The sequence below is a fragment of the Corticium candelabrum genome, chromosome 9, assembly GCF_963422355.1.
Source record: "Corticium candelabrum chromosome 9, ooCorCand1.1, whole genome shotgun sequence".
Taxonomy (NCBI): Eukaryota; Metazoa; Porifera; class Homoscleromorpha; order Homosclerophorida; family Plakinidae; genus Corticium; species Corticium candelabrum.
In genome coordinates this window covers 1,102,051-1,117,281 of record NC_085093.1, presented here as the reverse complement: position 1 = coordinate 1,117,281, position 15,231 = coordinate 1,102,051, and the positions used below count along the sequence as shown (strand labels likewise).

At 39.1% G+C, this 15,231-nt stretch overlaps 6 protein-coding genes across 9 annotated transcripts; 1 reads left to right on the top strand and 5 right to left on the bottom strand.

The window, feature by feature from the left end:
- Nucleotides 1-226: 226 nt before the first annotated feature.
- LOC134184311 (DNA polymerase subunit gamma-2, mitochondrial-like) lies at nt 227-3,368 on the bottom strand. Its single transcript, XM_062651972.1, has 13 exons — nt 3,225-3,368; nt 2,730-2,848; nt 2,421-2,495; nt 2,314-2,353; nt 1,882-1,987; nt 1,684-1,770; nt 1,529-1,615; nt 1,401-1,461; nt 969-1,045; nt 834-914; nt 690-778; nt 536-632; nt 227-480 (listed from the first exon to the last, which is right to left on the bottom strand). The coding sequence occupies exons 1-13, from the start codon at nt 3,362-3,364 to the stop codon at nt 421-423; spliced, it is 1,119 nt and encodes a 372-aa protein (XP_062507956.1). The 5' UTR covers nt 3,365-3,368; the 3' UTR covers nt 227-420.
- A 50-nt stretch (nt 3,369-3,418) lies between these two features.
- LOC134184348 (NADPH:adrenodoxin oxidoreductase, mitochondrial-like) lies at nt 3,419-4,911 on the top strand. Its single transcript, XM_062652021.1, has one exon. The coding sequence runs from the start codon at nt 3,532-3,534 to the stop codon at nt 4,909-4,911; it is 1,380 nt and encodes a 459-aa protein (XP_062508005.1). The 5' UTR covers nt 3,419-3,531.
- Nucleotide 4,912: 1 nt separating this feature from the next.
- Nucleotides 4,913-8,880, bottom strand: LOC134184346 (lipase maturation factor 1-like). 4 transcript variants are annotated; one of them, XM_062652017.1, is made up of 11 exons: nt 8,663-8,880; nt 7,716-8,036; nt 7,130-7,278; nt 7,009-7,074; nt 6,576-6,752; nt 6,079-6,253; nt 5,856-6,009; nt 5,516-5,705; nt 5,340-5,452; nt 5,156-5,255; nt 4,997-5,093 (listed from the first exon to the last, which is right to left on the bottom strand). In XM_062652017.1, exons 1-10 carry the CDS (start codon nt 8,859-8,861, stop codon nt 5,174-5,176), a joined length of 1,626 nt encoding a protein of 541 aa, XP_062508001.1. In that variant the 5' UTR covers nt 8,862-8,880; the 3' UTR covers nt 4,997-5,093; nt 5,156-5,173. The 4 variants fall into 4 exon arrangements, with proteins under 4 accessions (XP_062507999.1, XP_062508003.1, XP_062508000.1 ...); XM_062652015.1 differs by lacking the exon at nt 5,156-5,255 and having other exon boundaries at nt 4,913-5,093; XM_062652016.1 differs by having other exon boundaries at nt 4,957-5,255.
- A 33-nt stretch (nt 8,881-8,913) lies between these two features.
- On the bottom strand, nt 8,914-12,455 carry LOC134184347 (protein disulfide-isomerase-like). The gene is made up of 8 exons (XM_062652020.1): nt 12,288-12,455; nt 12,028-12,225; nt 11,689-11,960; nt 10,120-10,431; nt 9,940-10,062; nt 9,688-9,808; nt 9,445-9,623; nt 8,914-9,177 (listed from the first exon to the last, which is right to left on the bottom strand). Exons 1-8 carry the CDS (start codon nt 12,433-12,435, stop codon nt 9,025-9,027), a joined length of 1,506 nt encoding a protein of 501 aa, XP_062508004.1. The 5' UTR covers nt 12,436-12,455; the 3' UTR covers nt 8,914-9,024.
- Nucleotides 12,456-12,527: 72 nt separating this feature from the next.
- Nucleotides 12,528-13,405, bottom strand: LOC134184923 (uncharacterized). Its single transcript, XM_062652693.1, has one exon. The coding sequence runs from the start codon at nt 13,365-13,367 to the stop codon at nt 12,726-12,728; it is 642 nt and encodes a 213-aa protein (XP_062508677.1). The 5' UTR covers nt 13,368-13,405; the 3' UTR covers nt 12,528-12,725.
- A 733-nt stretch (nt 13,406-14,138) lies between these two features.
- Nucleotides 14,139-15,045, bottom strand: LOC134184349 (START domain-containing protein 10-like). Its single transcript, XM_062652022.1, has one exon. The coding sequence runs from the start codon at nt 14,993-14,995 to the stop codon at nt 14,255-14,257; it is 741 nt and encodes a 246-aa protein (XP_062508006.1). The 5' UTR covers nt 14,996-15,045; the 3' UTR covers nt 14,139-14,254.
- Nucleotides 15,046-15,231: the final 186 nt, after the last annotated feature.

The window sequence follows — 15,231 nt, the reverse complement described above, 5'->3', positions numbered from 1 at the left end:
TTTAAAAACCTTCATACAAACCAGTAGTACTCCCTAATGTCAGCTATACCACCACAGCCTGACAAGCAGCTGAGGTAAGGTATTCTATACATGCACTAAGAAAAAGTGCATCCCACAACGTTACTTTGGCAGACCAGTTTAGACCAAACAGTATTTCCCTTGGTAAATAACTCACTCACTCACTCACTCACTCACTCACTCACTTTTATTCATATTTGCTCGGCGCATACTGATAGTCTCTCACGTTCAAATTCACAACAATAAAAACAGAAATCTTATTACAGTTACGTCTTTGTGAACAAGGAAACAAATAAAACAAATACCATATTAGAATGAAAACCTTTGTCCAAGCACATTATATATTAAAACAACAGTTGAATTTTCTCAAATGTCTTAGTATTAGCTAAACATTGCAAGTCGCTAGTTAGCCTTCAAATAATATTGAAGAGTGACTCTGACATCGTTAAATTCCAATAGCTCCTACAAATTCAAAAGTTGACAAAATCACATTTCAGCCAAACTCATGCTTTCACACAGCTTGAGTTGTGTCCCGACTTCTTAGTTGACAGATACCTTTCTTTACTGTACTCTCATCAATCACAATGCAGAATGGAGTACCAATTTCATCTTGTCTATACATCACGTATATTCAGCACTTGTGAATGATGCAGAACAAAGGAAGCACTAACCGAACAAATCTGTCTTCCAAATCACCATTGTTGTCATATGTCACTGCTAAACCAGCTTGTCTCAGTTCATCAGTTAATTTCTCAGCTAGCTGAATTTTATAATGCAGCAGTCAAATTCACAAGCCACAACAATGAAAATCTAACCTTACAAAATTCAGCTACATCACCAACAGCTGGCAAAACAGCAGCTTTATATGGTGCAAGTCTTGGATGAAAGTAACATACCTGAAATAATAAACATAAGCACTAAAATCGGTGAATTTGGTAGCTTGAGACAACCTTCTGTCGAATCAAGGCCCCCTCTCTCGTAAACCGTTGAGTTTCCTTGTAACCATCAAGTAACATAGTAAGAAATACTACAAAAAAACCAAAGTTGTACACCATGTTACACAGTCAAGCAAATCTGGCAACAGTCCTCATCTATAACTACTTGACTTGATTAATTAGCACCAAAAACATACCAAGAAACAGTTCAACAACAAACGATTGAATCTAATGGCTTCAGCAGCAATTCATTTTCTGGCTTTGACGTGTAAACCTACTTCTCAAACTTCCAAAGAGAGAAAGCAATTGCAAACTACATAAAACTCTGAGATTTAAAAGCTTTGAGTGACATCCATTTGAAAGTTTGAGACTAGTATTGTAAGCTCACAGCAAAGAAATCAATTCAAAGCACTTAAAAACAAATTAATGATTAATTCATCAACTTACCCTTGTCAACAGTAGATGTCAGAACTATACAGTGTGGAATGGTATCACTTCGTAAAGCCGTCTATAACTCAGCAGATCAACCTCATGCAACCACAGACTGTCCCCGATACAGCAAAACAGGCAAGTACCTTGATATTAGGCTGATAATGCTCTAAGCTCTGATGATCAATATGAACAATTTGCTCAACTTCATCTTCTCCCCATGGAAAGTGATACTATGAAGAAATAACAACAGTTACTATTCGTAGACCACCATGAATTGTAATGCAGTCAGCTTGCACACCACAACTGCTCGATGATTCACAGGCCTTGGATATATTGTATCACAGCTTCTATCACCAACAGAGAATAATCTCTTATCATAGCTGTACTGCAAAATATCAGCCTTGACTTTAATAAATGCTATGCTGATAGTCCAATAAAAGATATTGAGCAAATGTCCTAATTGCTACTTAATTAGTAAGTTAATTAACAATTTTACTTGTTTCCACCACTGCAGTCTGGTTCTTTCTAAATGGCTTAGAGTACGACTAGCATCTTCAGGTCCACAAAAATAGACAAGAGTCATTGCATCCATTTCAGAAAACCTAAATACAAGTAACACGAGCTAGAACTTAATGATGTAAGTGAACAACAATGTAGAAATGCCTCGTGACAAGACTATAACTCAGTATTCAAATGGTAGGTGCCTTTAATAGTGTGATAACACAATCAACTCCATTGATAACACAATCAACTCCATGCAAAGCAAGTAAAGTGCATCAAGTATCTAATCACGTCAGGAAATGACAGAGGACAAACTACAGTTGCATGCGAATCTGACTAAAATCATATCATTAGTCCCTACGTTATTCAGCTCACAATGAAGCACTAAACTGTGATGCTCTGTGACATATTAAACAAATAAAAATACCTGAATGGTCCAAAAGACTCATCTGTTCTGAAGATTTTACCTACATGTCAAACAATTCAGCACATAAAGCTACAAGAATTCAGCTGAAAGTATGTGACATTGTCTACCTATTTGAGCAATTCCAAAAGGCAACTGGTGGCTTTCGAGTAATTGAGGCATACAAGATAAAAGTTTGAAAACGTCTAAAATAAAAAATTCAAGTGACCACAATATATATATATATATATATATATATATATATATATATATATATATATATATATACTACTGTAGAACCCTTAAGATTGAACCCCCTTCTATATGTCAGTTATTTTGACGTGCAAATGTGGTCTATCTTCATGGGGTGCCCAAGTAAGGTTCCACTGCATAGAAATTAATTAAGTAAGAATGTATGACAATTAATCAGTTCAACTTACCAGTCATTAGGTCAAACCTCAGAGATGAAAGTGGCATAGCTGATTCTGTTAAACCGTTTGATGACATTGCACATTCCAATCCAAACATATTTTGATTTACGCCAACCAATGACTGCCACCTGCAGAAAAGCACACCGTACATTCCAAAATACAGTGTACAGTACATATCTTTAGAATGTTAAATTTATATTAAACTGTTGAAATGCAGCAGACAATTTCTTGAACAACATATGTTACGACTCACGAGATATCCAGTATGTTATAATTATGGTAACTGTTTAGAATTGACATCTTGTGACATTTACTAGAATTATCATTGCCTTCATCATCAGTGCATTTCTTGCCTAGCTAGAAAATAAAACATCCGTCTGCCTGTCTCTCTGTCTGTCCGCCCGTCTGTCTCTCTGCTAATGTAGCAACAAAACTCTTACTAATAGAAACAGAGAGACACAAGGGACACGTGAGCAGGCCGACATACAAACTGATAAAACTGACCATTCTGCAGGTATGCTCCGCCTCATGGCTGTTCCCAAGTGTCCATAAGTTGGAATCAGTATCTGACCAGCCGACTGTTGAATAAGAAAAAACCCTCGTCTACTGCAAAGGTCCACTACCCTACGGACAAACTGATTCATCCGGGTATTCTATTTTGCTGCAATCCAGGATGTTACCAACCCTGAGAGTTGTTGGTCGTGTATTTTACAAGTTAGCTTCTTCCAGGTGTGCTCATAATGACACAAAGTACGTCTGTATTGTTGGGAGTGGTCCAGCTGGTTTCTACACTGCCCAACATCTTCTCAGAATGACAGAAAACGTCTGTGTTGATATAGTCGAGAAGTTACCTGTTCCATTTGGTCTAGTGCGTTATGGTGTCGCTCCTGATCACCCTGAAGTGAAAAACGTCATCAACTCCTTTACACATGTAGCAAGAGACAAACGGTGCAGATATTTTGGCAACCTCGACGTAGGAAATGATGTGAAGATAGTAGACCTGTTGCGTTCTTACCATGCTGTTGTATTAGCCTATGGTGCTCAGGCTAACAGAAAATTGAATGTCTCTGGAGAGACGTGTGACGGAGTCATATCTGCTTCAGACTTTGTAGGCTGGTACAACGGTTTCCCACAGAATGCTAATCTTCATCTGAATCTCAATTGCAACACAGCAGTTGTACTGGGACATGGCAATGTTGCTCTTGATGTTGCTCGGATGTTGCTGACTCCTGCTCAACTTCTTGAAAAGACAGACGTTGCAGCTCATGCATTGGATGCTCTCAAACAGAGTAGCATAAAGAGAATCATTATTGCTGGTCGACGTGGGCCATTGCAAGTTGCCTTCACTATAAAGGAGCTCCGTGAAATGGTTCGGCTTCCTGGTTCTCGACCAGATTTGGATACTAATGACTTTATAGGGGTTCCTGAAAAAATAAGTGAACTTCCAAGACAACGAAAGCGTCTTATTGAGCTGCTTTGTAAAACAGCATTGGAAGATCCAGGAAACAATGAAACAGCCAGACGACAAGCAGCTCAACGAGAATGGAACTTAAAGTTTCTACATTCCCCAGTTGAATTTGAATCAAAGATTATCGAAGGGGTAAATTCCCTTGTAGCTGTCAAGTTTGAACAGAATCGTTTGGATGGAAACAAAGCTATACGAACTGGTCACACGATGTCAATACCATGTGGACTAGCTATCAAAAGTGTTGGATATCAGAGTGTTTCTATTGATCCTGACATTCCATTTGATGTACACAAAGGCATTATACCTAATCTATGTGGCAGAGTTGTCACCCCAAAAGACAGTGCAACTGGTTTAACTTCAGGCATTGCAAACACTTCTCATGTCGTTAGTAAACATTACAGAGTCATTCCTGGACTATACTGTAGTGGTTGGATCAAGACAGGACCTGTTGGTGTTATTCTTACGACAGTCAACGATGCATTGGAGACAGCAAAGTCAATATATGATGATATCAGTGGTAACGTTCTTCAATGGGATTCAAGATCAAGAAACGGAGACGTAATGGACCAGTTTCAGAAGAAGCTGGTAACTTTCTCGGACTGGATGAGGATAGACAACTATGAAATATTAAACGGTAAAGTCAGCGGAAAACCCAGGGAGAAAATAGTCAATGTAGAGAAAATGCTAGATGTAGCATTTGGAGATAACAAAGCATCCAAATGAACTAATTAGAAGGTTGTTTGCTAACTGTCCATCCCTGGGCACTGATATAGTCTTTCAGGTGATCCACTGTGATTGGTGGAAGGTATACTCCAATTTTTCTGCGATTCCACCACTGCCCTGCAGCTGCCTCTTCACTTCCCACCTTGGTGTATTCATAGTGATAATGCTCAGCTCGAACATATCTAAGTAACAAAGATGCAAACGTTAGGAATACTATGGTATGTCTCAAAGGAGATTGACTGACAATAACCACAAGTTAAAATTAGATGACCCTGTAAAAATAGGCAACTTGCAAATCATGCAAATCCACAAACTGAAGGAATGCACGCGCTAGTTGTGTAACACTAGAACAAACAAATGTGTAACAATCAATAAACACACTGTACAACTATACAAACAATTTCCAAAAGTGACTAATTGGTATTTACCTTGGAGGATCACCACCAGCAAATGGATTGTAGTCTATTAGACTGTCAACTGTTTCATCACCTACTAAGAACTTCGCAGCTAGATGGACAAGCCAAGGGTTGTGCTGATAATTCTGCAATCACCATTTCCAAGTTGAACAGTAAAGATGATCATTACATGTGACTTTATGCTATACCTGAAATGCTGCAAACCACATCAGCCAGTCTAACCTGTAGTGATAGGGTGATATGAGACATGGTCGGCGTGAAACATTCCCAGGCTTGCATTTAAATTCAAACTCCTCCCATTGAGCACCAGCACTGTCAGGCAATAAAGTGGTATTTCGAGTTCCTTGGAATATCACTTCTGTTCTTTCCTTTGTAATGCTGTAGAATGACATTAACTTGGATAAATTCAATGTATTAGATATTGTTTCTAGATCAAATGTAACAGCTAGAGTAGCTAACATCCACAGGCACGTCACATTTCTGTCAATCTTGCATGGCACTCACTACATGCTGTAGTAGTCTACATACCTCCCAAATGCTCCATAAGTGTTAACTATGCGAAGAGAATCAAAAGATGTATTCATCATTTGCTGTGATGACAAAAGATTCTGAACAACTGGTATGCTAAGATAAGCGATGAGCAATCCAACACAACAATTCACAGCAGAACGAATATACTGACCTACAAGGATATGTAAGCCATCAGGTACATTCCACAATACTCTTTAATATAGTGACTATGTCAACTTACTGGCAGACAGGCGACGGTTTGGCTGCAGCTGTAGTTGTCTGACTTTATTGTATGCTGATGTAGAGCTCTTCTTTGAAAACAGAAATGAAAGGTGACAATCATCAAAGAAAAGTATACAAGGCAATATGGTGAGCCAGTTGAGGAAGCTGAGGTTACCACTGATTATCAAAACAATCTGTGACAAATAATGAAGATATTAGAGTAGAATAGAAAACTAGTAATGAACAACTCATGTGTAATAGCAATGATACTTCATTGCCATTGTCCACAAAGTATAATGTCACACAATTGAAAAAGTGAATTTAATTAAGTGACACTTTGAAGTAGTTAAATTATCTTGTTTGTATATGCTCATGTGTGGGTATGGGTAGTTGCATACAGTACTCATGGGTGGGAGTGTCCTACAGAACAAGCGACTGCTACAAAGTGTTAATTTCCAATACATGTAATTAGTTTGTGATAAAATTCTTCATTTATTGATACTTTAATTAACTTACTTGGAAGAGAATCTGCAGAAATCCACAGAGGGAAGAAAAGAATCTGTTTTTCAGTGGAATAAGCATAAAGAAGGGAACAACAAGCTCAACAAAGTGGTTGGACAACGTCTCAAACTTGTGGATGAACTCTGGATTTTGGTGAAGGTAGTAACTTATTGGACTGGGTACAGGCTGAGTCTGCAAACATAAAACATAAATTTGAAAAGCACGATGTATACTGGTAAAACGTTTGACTCTATGTGTTTCTCTCGCATATAGTAGCTTCTCCTGTTGAATCTATTTTGCTTGTCTGCCTGCCTGCTTGTGTGTACCTATATAGTACCACTTTGTCTATTTGTTCTATGATTGCACACACACACACGCACACACACACACACACACACACACACACACACACACACACACACACACACACCATTACACAGAACTGCACCTCATAATGATAATTCATGCAAGTCAAGTCTCTCCAACACTGATCACCTCGAATTTTGATTAGACCCTATAGACAACCACAAAAAATTTAGATTCCCAATGTCCACTGCCAGCTGACATACTGCTCCGATCATTATTCTGAATATGAGCCATCTGTATCCCCACACAACAACAGCTGACAGTGGTGTGTTGACAGGAATCTGACGAAGTGAAAAGACAGGGCAAGCAAAAATTGCCAAAAAGCCCGTTTCAAGTAGCTGAGATTCCCAGCCTATAACAAGTGACACAATTTTACTGATTTTATCACTTCCAGTTAGGCAAAAATACTATTGATTGATCCTTAAACTATTTGGTTGCATCATTCCCACTACATATACATACATGTATTACATGGTGTAGTTCTTCTAGATCGATACCTATTAAAGCTGGTGTTTCTTCTGTTACCACTTAAGTCACACTATGTGCTACTTCTGCTACTCTGTGTGTCTAGACAAAAATAACATCAAAGAATGGCTTGCCAGTAGCAAAACATATGAACTAATTTACAATGCATCCTTTCTTTAACACAAAAAAAGTTTGCACAATGAAACTCTGAATTAATTAAGACTGAGATCCTCTAATTTTTTGTGTTAAAATGGACAGCTTCTGGCTATACTGACCTACCCACCATTATTTACATTGCCTCACTTATGACATCTGACTACTTACCAAATGAGTACCATCTCTGACCAACATTGACAACAGAATGGTATAATACCCACAACAGAGCCATGATAAACATGTTAGCTGATCCCATCAAAAGAACTCCTCCAGAGACAGTCAGTCCGAACAATGCCAGCACATCCAACAACCAGTCTGCTCTGTTCTCATAATCACACCACCACAGCAAAGTAGGCATAGCTGTGACGGATTCAATGTTTATTCCCTTGAAATGTGTCCTAACGTGATTCAGGTAGTTCTTGATAGGAAGGAGACCATTAGAACCAAGAAGTTCTTTGTTCTGATGGTATGCAACAAGAAATGCAACGACTAAAACACAACGAAGACTGAAATTTGAGCAACACTTGATATTCTTGTACCAGATGAGAAATGGACATCTCCTAGATAGTCATGCACAGTACAGTTCTAAGTCCCTTTAGTTAATTAAATCATTCAATTAAATTAGCTACTCAACTATAATTATAGTGTTGATTAATAAGTAAGGGTTGCACCACATGCACTACAAACACTGCAATAATAATCCATATCTAGTGATAGGTTTCTGCTAAAACTTTACTGTTTCTTAGTCCAGATGTAATGACCTCTCAATAGGTCACAAATCTCTAGCAGCCCAGAAATGGTAACAGATTTCAATATATTTAAATATATATATATATATATATATATATATATATATATATATATATATATATATATATATATATATATATTATTTCCAGCACAAACGTATTAGTTTAAACTAAACAAATTACTTCATTTCGCTTATACCTATGAATTTATTAATTAATTAATTAACGATCAGATTATTTATAATCAATAGCCGTTCGAATCATTACAGACGTTACAAGTAGAAAACATGTAAACGTAGTTGCACAAGAAATGCCTACAACTCAATCTAACAAACATTCATTCAAACGCTCATCTTACATCCTTACAATAGACAAAGGCCAAGGAGCGTAAGAAGACTATCCTAGTGAGCCAGAACGTTCCAGTCCGCATCGACGATGTTGTCTTGTCACTCTGCTTCTGTTCGTTCCGTGGTTGCTCATCAAAGCGGTCAGCACTGCCGCCTTTTCGGTGCCTTACTTCAGACTCGGACATGCTAAATAGTTCACGCGCCACATGTAGACACATGGAGCCTTAGCGCGCGCAATTATCATTTATGTCATTGTCTGTGAATCATTACTCCGGGCAAATAAAATGTCTATATTTTGTATATAGACAGCTTTCACCAGGTGGTTCAAACAAGACACTAGCAAGGTGACCATTTACCAGCCACATTCTACTGCACTAACAACTACAGCTCGTCTTTAGGTTGATCGACATCATCATCCTCATCCCCTTCATCATAATCTGGAGGTGGTTCATCTCCAGGTGGCACAGTTTTCCCTCCAGAATCCAAGAAAGTAGAAAAGTCGGCCACTGTTCGTCCACCTTCATAGTCCATTACCTGAAAAAACCAATAATCAAGTGTGACTTACAGAAATAAATGGTAAGGATTAGTTGATAGCATAATGACATAAACAGACCATGATAGTCCGCATAATTCATCTGTATGTACATGCTGTGTTAGTGCTGTGTTAGTGCTCTGGAAAGGTAAAAAGGCATAAAGTGAGCAGCCAAGACGACAGGCAAGTAGTAGGTGCCACAAATGAATACTTACGTACTATAATTTAAAAATATCAATATTTGAGTAAACCTACATCATGTAACTCACATCATTGCTTCCAGCCGGAAAGAACTTGATAGTCGGGAAACTTTGAACTTGAACTCGCTCTACTTCGTTGGTTGTCGCATCCATTTTGGCAATTACTATATTCTCATGATCTTTATATTTTTCACCAAGTTCATCCCAAATGGGAGCCAGCTGCTTGCAGTGTCCACACCATGGAGCATCTAAGAAAAACAATCAACACCATTGCAAGACAAACAGTTCTTGATAGTTGGAGAATACTCTTACAGAATTCAACCAAAACATTCTTTGATTTGTCAAATGCAATTTCTCCAAAATTCTTTCCAACTAGTACCTTGACGGGATTTTTATCCCAGTCTTCAGGAATTTCATCACTCATCAAGTGGGGCTACACACACACACATACACACACACACACACACACACACACACACACACACACACACACACACACACACACATAGCAAACCGTAATAACCTTAATTAATGTCTTAGCAACATTACTGCATCTAAACCAACCTGCAATTTGCCATCGAGATAGCTTTGTACGAATTGTTTGAATGACTCTGCAGTCAGATCAGAGTTAGGCGGCTGATATTTCTTCATCTCTTCTCCAAGGAAAATCAGACGAACAGCTGGTACCTAACATTACCTCGTTATAAAAGCGTCACATAAGTAGTGAAGCATAGTAACACATACATCACTTTCTTTCATCCCAAAAAATTCAAGAATGCGAGCATTCTCTTCTACGTCAACATCGACGAGGACAAAAAGTAGTTTGCCTTTAAAATCTTTTGCAGTTGCAGCAAAGGCATCATAGAATGTTTGGAAGTTTTCATCAGATTTCCTGACAAACAATAATATGTGACTCTTGATGTCACCACCAAAGATGCGAGGAGCTGTCTTGTCAGAGAATTCATTGACCAATGGAAGAGAATTCTCCTTGGCAAATTTGAGAATAGCCTCTGGGTTTGTGAGATCACCATCAAAATTGACAACTGGATCATCAAACTGTCAAAGAAAATAATCAGCAAGTTGTTGGTAATTGGTAAATTCTCTAAATAATATACATGTATTCCTCTAAATTTTCTCTCTTCTTTAGAAATGTACACAATAGTTGGTCAAGTCCAAGTATGCATTAATTAATTAACCATGCATAAAATCCATTCTAGCATCCTCTACAAATCATGTGACAAGCTACCAAACAAGTCAACATTGAGCAGAAGGTCTTGAATAATAATCTATCATAGGATAGCTGGTAAGCATGACTCATGTTAATTAATATAGCTATTACTGTAACACTTCCCTTTTCCATGAATTTCACTTGACCTCTACCCTGCATGAAGCAACCATCACATTTATCATTAAAAGGAAGCCAAGAAAAAAAGTGTTATAATATACATGAGGTATGCCAGTTGGAGTTAGAAATAAACTAATTCTTACTGATGGCCTTTTTAGTCATCATATGTAACTGCAAACATGTTTTACTACTATCTGATTGTTCTCTACACATCAACCATGACATATGTCTCATGAGATGATACCTTGATTCTATTGCCCTTTTCAGGTACATGTAGTCTGCTCCCTCTTCACTCTTTCATATGCTTCAACAAACCAACTGCCCAGTCTATCCTTATTGAGTCTCTCTCCTCATGCCCAAACCCTGTCTAACGCCTTTTCTGAATCTAATGCTTAATCTACCATTTTCCCTGTCGTCACTCTGTCTAACCTCCAAAGATGACTTCCATAGAGTAAAACAGGAGCCAAATGAATATCTAGGATAGCAGTCCATGTTACATCAGCTATACAAGTTCCTATAATACGTAGTATGAGATTGGAATTCCATACTTCAAGTGGCAACCAAATGCAGTAGAAACCTATTATTGCTATACTGCAGGTTACTGTGTTCCATGCTTCAAACCTTGGGAGATAGCTTCATAATAGAAAACATGTGCAAAGCCAACAACCAAAATTCTGACTGACCCTCAAGCATCCTAACTTCAATACAAACCATTCGCCTATACTACAGTCTTCCTGTTATTTCTTGTAATCATGCATTATGTCCCTATTTCCGTCATGGTCATACCAGCATTCATGATTGATAGTCTCATTCCCACCTAGCAAACCACTTGCAAATATTTACTTATAATCACGTGTGAGCTAGATCCAAAAATCTAATATCTATTCACTTATCTGGGAAGAGATAGACAACATAATCATGCAAGTAAATGCTACATTCTCTGCTCATTTGTAAATCATCCGTCTTACCTTCTTGAAAACAGACACAGTCGGGCTCTGCACATTGTATGCATCCAGCACAGCAGCATCATTTGCAATACCAAACTCCAGCTCATCATCTCCAGCAGCAGCTTCAATATACGCCTTCGCCTCAGCAGACTCGAGATCAGAAAAGAATCCAACAACGGCAACTTCTAAAGAATCAATGAACCCTTTCGCTGCCTCGGGGGATGTTAGATCTTTGGTCGGTGGTCCTGTTTTCTTCTTCAACCATGTAACTATTTCTTCTCCTGTGCGACCACCTAGCAACCAAGCATAATGACAAGCACTCTACAAGCTCGTCTCCTCCCAGTAGAAAGACTGTCTCACCCGTATATTCTTGAGGTTTTCCTCCACGGAAAAACTTGATTGTGGGATAACCACGTACTTCGAATTGCTCACTCACTTTAGACTGCACGGTAGAATCGACTTTAGCCAAACGAATGTCAGAAGCGGAGTCAATGAGAGACTGTGCTGCTTTAGCGTATTCAGGTGCTAAAGCTTTGCAGTGGCCACACCATGGAGCATCTAGACGAGATATTATTACTGGAACTACGATATCCTAGGTATTCAAAGATGTCGTTACACACAGAATTCTACGAGAATGTGATGGTGGGTTGCGATAGCCTCTTCAAAGTTGGCGTCCGTCAATACGAGAACACCTTCTTCCTCGTCAAAATTGGCTGCGGTAGCACCGCTAAGCAGCAAGACAGCAGAGACAAAGAACGCGAACGCCATATTACTGTTGAAGCACGTGCGGCAAGATGATTGGCTAAGTCCTAACACGTGATCACATGCCTCTATAGCATATTCGTTCGGTGAAGTCGATTTCGAATGCCAACATTGTTCTTTGATTTAATACAAAACTGTATCAGTTTTAAATTGCTATTGCGTGTGATATATAAGATTACTGAAGCAAGATGTCACACGTACTTCATTGTGTTGAAGTACTATCTTGTAATATTAATTAATTATACCGGTTTATACTATAGCTATGCCAAAGTCAGATTTGTGACACTGTCACTGAGTTAGTGCTGATTGTGATAGGCGTGCAATAGTCGATTACAGAGATTCGTGATTGACATGCTATAGAGCAGTCCCATTAGGCAATTGGGTAGCCAACCACCATAATCATTGTTCCCCAATGTTGATATCAAGGTAGAATATGAAGGATCATCTTCAGCAGGTCTAAGGATTGTGTAGCTTAGTCCTGTCTTCATCCTAATAAATTCGCTGCTCTCTGGTTTCTTGGAATCATCCCCCTGTTTGTAGACAATAACACAAGCGTTTCCGATCATCTTGTAAGCAGTCAGCTGAACCATATCTCTGTTTTTGACAACAGATGGCAAAAACATTTTCCAGTAGATAAGGTCTGTGCCGAGTGGGTAGTCACTTGAATCTAACTTTTCCAGCTGGAAGTGGCCGTTGTCCCAAGCATTTCTCTGATCAGGATTTATCAATAGGCTCAAACAGTTATCTATTGGAATTCCATCTAGATAAATTCTGCTTGATTTGATATGGAGAGGAATTTCTTTTTCGCTGTCGATTTTTTTCAAAAACCTGGCTTTTCTACAGCACATCCATGATCCTGTAGAACTCCATCCTTCAGTTTCTCCTTCATGATCAAGACGAAGAGCCAACTCAAAATCATCGTCTATAATGCCGTTCATTCTCAACCCAGCCACCGCTACACACGAGTGATGCAATGTGCTCCCCTAGTTGAATAAGGACGATTGTCGGGAAGAGATAAGAAAGGGAAGTCCCTCATTAGCTTTGGGCGATAACGATGTGTTGTACACATGGACTGTCCCGTGCTCCCGTCATGTGACAATGACACAATGACAGAACACAACAGGCGTGGCGAAAATGGTGAATGTCTGCCTGTTTATTTTACGTGTACGCCATTCCAGCAACATTCTTTGATCAGTGCACTTGATTACCCAAAATAGGTCTAGCTACACTGTAGCAACGCCGACACGCAACACGCAATACGCAACACGCAACACTGGGACGTTATGAGTCAGTACAGGGTTTGTACAGTCGTCCTGATGCGGCGCGGGGCAAGCTACCTTGAGCAATACAAATATGTACAACATTGACACATTGTGAAACTGAGAGTTCACTAACCAATTATCATTAATTATTCAAATAAGCCTCAACATGACCTCACATTCCCGCTGAAACAAACATCCGGTTAATTTAATTAATTGTTCAAAGAACTTTCAGTAAGTCAGTTCAAAAATTTATAACTACTTTGTAGTTGGAAATAGTTTGCATAGTTTGACAGGACAGATTTACTACCAACACATGTCTAGAGTGCACCTTGCAACCTGGTTGTCTCTTCAAAACGGAGTTGGCTGTTGTATACATAAGTAATTAACAATTAATTAGCAACCAGTACCCTTGAAACAAGAGTGTGCAAAATGATGAATTTTAGGCACTTTTCACGTCAAGAAATTTAATTGTTTATTTCAGTAGAATTAAATACTCTTCAATAAAAGTAGCACAGAATTTACTTTATAAAAATTCCTAACAAGAATAAGTCAAAATCATTGTCCTATCGCTGATCTTTAACAGATAGACTTCTGTGGTACTGTCTAGAAGCAGCAACACCTAGACTAGGTGTTTGCTTTTGAATTGGCTTTTGAAGTGATGTACTTTCTTCACTGTAGTCACTGCATGCTTTCGTCAATCTTTGACTGAGCTTGGTTAGAGAACTGGCATATAGTTTGCCCATCAAAGCATAAGGCAACCAACCACCATACTCGTTGTTTCCTAATGTAGACATTATTGTTGTATTAGGATCATTGTCTGCTCGTCTCAGTATGGTGTAGCTAAGGCCAGTCTTCATACGGATGTAATCATTCGTTTCAGGCTTGCTGGGATGTGTCCCGTCTTTGTAGAGAATTACGTAAGCCTTCTTCTCGGGAATCCACCTTACTGCTGTGTGCTGGACCATGTCCCTGTTCTGTACAAAAAATGGCAGATGGAATATCCAGTAGATTGTTGAGTAGTAAGGATTCCTTTCCAGTTGATTCACCTCAAACTTAGCCCCATCCCACTTGTTCCTCAGCTCAACGTTCGTCAGTAGTTTCCGGCACTTCTCCAGAGGCACGTCGTTCACGCGAATTCTACACTTGAGATGAAGCGGTACCGCCGCATCGTAATCGACCATCTTCCAGAACTCCGAGCTTTCCGTCCACGTGCCGGTCTTCGTCCAACCGTCGTCCTCTCGGCCAGCCTCCAATTCAAACGCTCTTTGAAAATCTTTATCTTGAAACACCAGTTTACGATTCATGTCGCAACTAATTGACCACTGCTGTAGACGTAGAATAATGAATGGCTAGACGGTGTGTGGGCAATTATATACAGAGAGGCGTACACCGGCACGAGGCAGACGCGACGGTAAAGTACCGGAATGAGGTCAACGTACAATCACACATACGTCAAACAATCGGAATGCACAGCGGAAGTACTGTATGTACAGGAAAGTACAGGTACAGTACAACGAAAATAACCGCAACCACGTTCTTT

Excerpts from the sequence above, each read along its gene's own strand:
- LOC134184311 (XM_062651972.1), bottom strand. The coding sequence starts at position 3,364 with ATGAATCAGTTTGTCCGTAGGGTAGTGGACCTTTGCAGTAGACGAGGG. Across the intron at positions 1,988-2,313 it reads GAGTCTTTTGGACCATTCAG|GTTTTCTGAAATGGATGCAA; the intron begins GTATTTTTATTT and ends ACTTGTATTTAG. Across the intron at positions 1,616-1,683 it reads TGAATCATCGAGCAGTTGTG|TATCACTTTCCATGGGGAGA; the intron begins GTGTGCAAGCTG and ends ATTTCTTCATAG.
- LOC134184348 (XM_062652021.1), top strand. The coding sequence starts at position 3,532 with ATGACAGAAAACGTCTGTGTTGATATAGTCGAGAAGTTACCTGTTCCA.
- LOC134184346 (XM_062652015.1), bottom strand. The coding sequence starts at position 8,861 with ATGTGTCTACATGTGGCGCGTGAACTATTTAGCATGTCCGAGTCTGAA. Across the intron at positions 6,753-7,008 it reads GCATGAATTATCATTATGAG|ACTCAGCCTGTACCCAGTCC; the intron begins GTGCAGTTCTGT and ends TTATGTTTGCAG. Across the intron at positions 6,010-6,078 it reads AAACCGTCGCCTGTCTGCCA|GTCAGTATATTCGTTCTGCT; the intron begins GTAAGTTGACAT and ends ATATCCTTGTAG.
- LOC134184347 (XM_062652020.1), bottom strand. The coding sequence starts at position 12,435 with ATGGCGTTCGCGTTCTTTGTCTCTGCTGTCTTGCTGCTTAGCGGTGCT. Across the intron at positions 12,226-12,287 it reads TCACATTCTCGTAGAATTCT|ATGCTCCATGGTGTGGCCAC; the intron begins GTGTGTAACGAC and ends TATCTCGTCTAG. Across the intron at positions 11,961-12,027 it reads AAAACCTCAAGAATATACGG|GTGGTCGCACAGGAGAAGAA; the intron begins GTGAGACAGTCT and ends CTTGGTTGCTAG.
- LOC134184923 (XM_062652693.1), bottom strand. The coding sequence starts at position 13,367 with ATGAACGGCATTATAGACGATGATTTTGAGTTGGCTCTTCGTCTTGAT.
- LOC134184349 (XM_062652022.1), bottom strand. The coding sequence starts at position 14,995 with ATGAATCGTAAACTGGTGTTTCAAGATAAAGATTTTCAAAGAGCGTTT.